The following is a 6585-nucleotide window of genomic DNA, read 5'->3' on the forward strand; positions in this document are numbered from 1 at the left end:
TGGGGTGAACGGGGCTTGACAAAATAGAGTCATTTAGAAGAGGAGCAAGTGTCCTCCTGGAGGGGGTTAAGACACTAAATCAATCAGATTGCACTTGTGGATGTGGGTGGTGAGGTAATTATGACTCCCTCATGCATAGAGAACTAACTGATGGCACACATGCAGAGTCAGAGAGATTAATTCATCCATATTGTGTGGATTAATACAAACTTTCTCTTTAGCTAGCTAAAAAAAGGGGACGATTTTACTCATAGAATCTCTTTGCCAAAGCAGCACTAACAGGAATCCCACTGTGTGTCTCTCCATTTCGCTCCACGCACTCATCAAATTCATCATCTGTTTGTCATCCATCAGATCACCCATTCAATGGCCACACATCGATAAAATCCCAAAACATTGCAATCTGGAATCCAAAAAAGGAGATTGGCCTCCAGTTGTGTTGTTTGTCACGGCTGTAAGTGCCCCAAATTGTGTGTATTTTAATGGCAAATTAATGCATTTTTAATTAGAGGCATATTCAGACTTTCTATTACAGCTGCATGAGCTCTACAGTAATTATCTCACCATTGATCTTATGACTCAGAAACATAGTCGCATAATGTGACACCTCTAATTACCAAGAACGGGTACAGAGCTCTGGAATATACAGTTGATTCACACATGGTATTGACCATGGTACTAGGGAGAGTTCACCCCAAAGTAGAAGGAAGTTACCCTAGAGGTGGGAACATCAGTGCTTAAGTATCACTATATTGATACTCGCAAGCTAATTTGGTATTGATGCCTTATTAACCCTCTGGGATCTGAGGTGATTTTGTGTCCCCTAAGATAATTTGACATGCACTGAAATTTGTGACTATTTCAGCCAATTATTATATTGGCCAACATGCATATTTGTATTCAGCACAAACTGTGCTACAATGATATGTGAGAAATTTTAATGTACATGCTGAGATATATCCAGCTGCAGACCCGCAGACAAACACACGTTTCAGGCACACACAATCTAGGCAGGGGCGCAACATATATGGTTAATGTTGGATCAGTCTTCTTCCATTTTTTCTTGTTTAACTATGATTTACTCCTTAGGAGCATTATCGCCACCTACTGTATTTCACAAATATGGCGATTGAGACCGCCCGTGCTATGATTGCCATTCGTTAGACTGTGAACAGTTTAGAGTTTCCCATCTCAGTCATTATTTCATTATTGTATCGTAACAATTGTTTTAACATTAACAACATTGCAGTCTGGAACTCAAATTATGTAAATAAAAATAATTGGTTAAACACTTATAACTTTATTCACATATCAACATACACTAAGAAAACATAATTGGCCGTCTAATTGTGGGATTAAAAGGAATAAACTAATTCAGGATCTTAATGTTGTCATACTTAGTTAAAATTGTTTTGTAGTCAAATATAAAAAAAAACAATAATGTGTCACATTAAAATGAGTTACTATAGTTAATAATTTAAAATTAATATAGTTATAAACTGATGAACTACTGTATCTTTTACTAAGCTGTAGCAACTGTTAGTAAAAAAAAAAAAAAAAAAAAAATATATATATATATATATATATATATATATATATATATATATATATATATTAAAAAATTAAAAATAATCTCTTAAAAATAGATCAAAATATTGCCAAAGTTAAAAACAAAACCAAAAATATGTTGTGTTAACAGTTCCTAATTTACAAACCATTTTTACTGAAGATGTGAAGATTTAAAACACATTTTGTTCAAGAATTCAAGAAATAATCAGTATATCTTATCAAATTAAAGCAGTTTGGTATCTCCCATAACGTACTGTAACTAACAAGTCATCCCAAACATTTTTTTCTTCTGCAGAACACAACAGAAGCTTTTTTTAAAGCATGATTTATCCGTATAATAAAACTAAAGTAGAAATGCAGTCACACAGGATTGGAAAGTAAATGATGTCTGAATTATCATTTTGAGGTGAACTGTCCCATTTAAATGGAAAGGATGCATTACTGAACCTGAGAGGAGGAACAATGATTAACACAGTAGTCCAGGATGTAGCGGTTATCAGCGATGCTTCGTAGTATGGCGCCCACCTTCCTCGCTCTCCCACAGAGGATGCATGATATGAGAATTAAATGACATCAGAACTCTGCAAAAAAAAAAAAATGTAAGCAGTTAGCAGGCTGTTAATGTTGGCTTGATTCTTTCATTAAGTGGCACGCCACAGCATCAGTGGTGCATGACCGAAGCTATTTCACGCCAGTGCATATCAAAGAATGAAGAAATACCCTTTTCATGACTCCTCCAAAATAAGCCTGAAACATCGAAGCGCCAAAGCTTGTGTTCCAAATTCAATTTATGGCCCATGTTTCCCCGCACATTTGCATCATTGATTTCGTAACTTTTCAGATGTGAAGCTATTTTAGCATTCAGACCTTTTTTGCTCACTGGAGCTGATGGAAGACGAAATGGGTTTGCCTTTATTTGGATGAGATTATTCTGTCCTGTCAGTATTACTGTGTGTAATTGCTATCATTAATCAGAGCCGATATGATTGTTGAAGCCCTTGGTAAACACCTTCTGCTCTTCTCCAAGAGATCACAAACACACACACACTTCCACGTTGTTTCCATTGACATCTGTTCTTTCTTCAGTGCTCTTCCATCTTTTTTTGCTTTTCAATTTTGCTTTTCTGTTCTTCCTTCCACCCCACAAATCAATTCAAGCCCTTTCATCTTTCCTCCGCCTTAGAGCCCATCTCAATCTGGCCGTTTCTTTGTCGTTCCCAGGACAAAGAGGTGAATCTGGAGCAGGTTCACCACCGTTTGAGTGGGCTGATGGAGGACGATCTGGCACACAAGCAGCTGCCAGGTCAGCCTCTGGAGATCTCTGCCCTGGACATGGGCAGCATGCGGCCGCAGCCGAGCTCCCAGGAGGCCCTGAGAGATTTTCCCCCTGGGGGCCTGTCCGTGACCTCGTTCCTCCAGGAGGCTCCTGGGGTCGGCCGCGTGCCCGGACGGAGCCTCCCCCTCCCTCTCAGCAGTTCCACTCTGCCGCCCTCCATGCGCTGCAAACACCGGGCGCCCAACGGAGGCCTTTTCCGCCAGAGCCCCGTAAAGACACCTATGCCCATCTCTTACCAGGCAGTGCCCGGGGGACCCATCCCAGAAGCCATTGATCCAAGCCATGGGACCTCGATTTGAGCCGACTGGTCTGAGCGTTCCAAAAGACTGCCAACCAGCCCGCCACAAACCCCCACCCCAACGTTCGGACCAGGTCTGGTTGCATTTATACAATTACGTACACATACAAACAGATATGAAGAGAGAATCTTTTTTTCAGTACAGATACATATGACTGTGAGACGCTGACTTTTCCTTGCCTGTACATATTTGTATATAATGAGAGACAGCAAAGTGAAGTCAAAGTGTATTTTGAATATTCATGATTTTTTTGAAGTTGAGTTTAAAAGAAGTAATTACCTACAATACAGACTGTTTGAATGGCTTTGTAAATTTTGTTCTAAAATAAAAATCAGAATTCCTTGTGGATGTTTTCTAAGTGCCACGTTTATAGGTTGTTGTTTTTCTTTTTTTGGTTGTCATTTGAAGTAGAAGAGACGGGAGAAAACAATGATCTGTAAATCGTTTGATCTTATACTTTATTTTTCTTTGTTTAATATAAAAGAAGCTTTAAGGAGAAATGAATCAGCGGGTTTGTGGAGGCATCGCTCGTGTAGCGTTTGATCCCAGGGAACAAAGTTTCAGTAGCAGCTCTTCGTCATATACTCTGTATTGAGGCTGACGCTGTCTTAGCCTTTGACAGCCGTGTGTACAAACATCATCTGTAGACTTCAGCATACGAGACGCTAATATCAGATACATTCTAAAAGGAAGATATATGTACATTATATGTACTTTTAAAACACGGCTGAAAGAGAGATCCAGTATAAACATATCAATATCAACTTCTCTTTAGTAGAAAATTGAATTATATAAAACTCTTGGTCATGAAGCCAGTATGGTAATGATCTTAACATGTTGCAGGAAAATCACAGTTGATGTTTTGAGATTCTTTAAAATAAACTCTTTTGCACCAAATCTTTTATCCATTTAGTGTTTATTGAAATGGCGATCTCCTTTAAAAAAATCTTAACAGTTTAGTAGTTCGGTTTAAAGAACAATCATTTGCATTCATTAATTAATAGATGACCGCTAATTCATGTTTGTCAGAGAATTCAGTTTTTTTTTTTAAAGCATCATGTTTCCATAAAAGGATTAACTATTGTGCGCTCACTAAAAAAAGATACACAAAGGTCCATAGAAGATAAAAATACCAAGAAAGTATCATATTTGCATTTATTTTTTACTTTCACTGACATAAATTTCTTTACCAGCATCAGTCCTAATGATAACTACCAAAAATGCATTAATTTCAAGCATTTTAACCCTAAAAATGACAGTTTGTTTACATAATGCCACTGTTGTTGTTTTTTATGTAAAACAATAAAATCTATTGTTTTCCATATACTGAAGGCTATAGATAATTTATTTATTTCTTTTTTTGGGAGGGTGGGTTGGTTGGTTGAGTGAATTATCAGGAACATTCATTTTGATGCATTGTTGTTGTTTTGTGCAGTCGCATACAGTATTTACATGCATACAGTGCACAGCACAAAGGATTTTTTAAAATGTAGATTTTTGTCCATTTCTCAGTGATTACAGACACTATATGTTGGTGCATTTAAATAAAACTGTTTTATTATCACCTAACATCTTTAGGACTAGAACAATCATGCATAGTTTCAACTAAATTTAATATTTGTTTATGGTTCTTTTTTTTTTTCTAATGGTTCTCCAACAGGTCCGCAGCCAGGGGGGCTCTGGATGTTCGAAAAACCCTCCCCTCAATGACAATGGTCCGGAATTTTTCCCATAAATGAGCTCATTTGTCCTATTTTGACTGCTACATCATCATAAATAGTGAAAAAAATCCATCGAAAAAGGCTTTTAGACCAAGCTGAATCCTCTGTTGACCATCACATCAGTGATTTCAGCTAGTCAGTTTTAACTTTTATTCTAAATCTCAGACTTTTTTTTTAAAACATAGAAAGGTGTGAAGCGGCCCATATTAAAATAAATTTAAGTAATAACTTGGTTATTGTTATTATCCATGAATTTTCAATCAAATGTACTTTTTTTTTTTTTTTTACAAGTGAGGCTAGACAAATCATGAAGCTCTTAAATTAAATGGCCATATTTTGACTGAGGAAAGTCGAATGTGCTGGCCAGTTTGTCATTTGTCTAATAAATGAAAACAGGTCACAGTTTTTAATTAAAAACTTGAACAGATTCCTATTTTTTTCTGATTATATGTGATGTCATAAATATGTATTGTAAAAATAAGTATTTTTCATAATATTTTGGTACATTAAAAAGTGTGGTTATGATGGGCATCTGACAAGCTAAACCAGTTAAGAATAGTGCTCAAAACGGCACTAAAATGCAGTATTTAAGTCTGATGATTAAATAGAAAATGAGAGGTTTAACTGCAAAACGGGTCACTTTTTGAGAAAAAAGAACCACCCCGTTCATCAGGCTGGCTACGGGCCTGATTGAGCACATTTTTAGATTAGTTTCAGAATTGGTTTTGGTACTATTCTAATGTATATACATATGTTTTATTATAGAATGTATTCGTTTTAAAGAGAGATCTGTAAGGACTGCACCAAAGACTTTAGAATACACAAGACATGTCACTTGTATAGTTTTGAATGGGGAAAAATGTAACAGTCGAAATGGCGAATCAATCCTTCTAGTACAGGAGCTAATCAGTGATTGCTATAGAATGACATTTCTGCGGGGGAGGGGCTGGGACCAGATATGAATTTCTGCAGATTTTCTGCAACTCAAACGTTTAGAAATGAAACTAAAGAGACAGTTTTTGCTTAATGTGATTGTTGTTTCATAATATGAAATTTAACCGTAAACTTGGCAAGCAGTTTTACAGAATTTGATGTTTCCCCATTCAAACAGAATGCCCAAGCACACTCCCCGAGAAGCGTTTCAAAGATGGAAACCAAGTGAAATGACTTGCCTTAAAGGGACTTTGACTGTACTCATCAATGCTGGGAACTGTGCATACATGAATAAATAAACAAATTTATTATATACAAACTGAAATACCAATATAGCCCCATTACTATAATGATATCGGTTTGATTAGTCAATATGAAAACACCTTGTTTGACAAAACGTGATCAAAATAATCACAAAATCTACAATGAAAAAGAAAATGCATGTAATGTTTCAACATTGACAATATGTTTATGGCAAAATTGAATTTGAACTAATCTGATCAGTAAAGACTGCTATATTTGTACTGCAGTGTGCAGCTCTTAACTGTCAATCAAACAAATGTTTCACCTGTTTCACTGAAGCTATATTCAGTACATCTAGCAGAGGGTCATAAAAGATGAAGTGTTGTCTTGCACTGCCTCCCGGCTTCATCTTCAAAATAGCGTTCCTTCTGTCTCCGATACTAATAATGATCAACAACTGACATTCCCCTGCAGAGCAAATCAA

At 36.6% G+C, this 6585-nt stretch overlaps 1 protein-coding gene across 24 annotated transcripts in view; it reads left to right on the plus strand.

The window, feature by feature from the left end:
• Window positions 1-3574, plus strand: part of grid1a (glutamate receptor, ionotropic, delta 1a) — a 492166-nt gene extending 488592 nt beyond the window's left edge. For all 24 annotated transcript variants that reach the window (XM_087290557.1, XM_087290561.1, XM_087290565.1 and 21 more), the window contains one exon: window positions 2791-3574. In XM_087290557.1, coding sequence (XP_087146683.1) covers window positions 2791-3204 — 414 coding nt within the window. In that variant the 3' untranslated portion in view covers window positions 3205-3574. The remainder of the gene's footprint in view (window positions 1-2790) is intronic.
• The last annotated feature ends 3011 nt before the right edge of the window (window positions 3575-6585 follow it).

The sequence above is a fragment of the Danio rerio genome, chromosome 17, assembly GCF_052040795.2.
Source record: "Danio rerio strain M-AB ecotype USA chromosome 17, GRCz13ab, whole genome shotgun sequence".
Classification (NCBI taxonomy): Eukaryota; Metazoa; Chordata; class Actinopteri; order Cypriniformes; family Danionidae; genus Danio; species Danio rerio.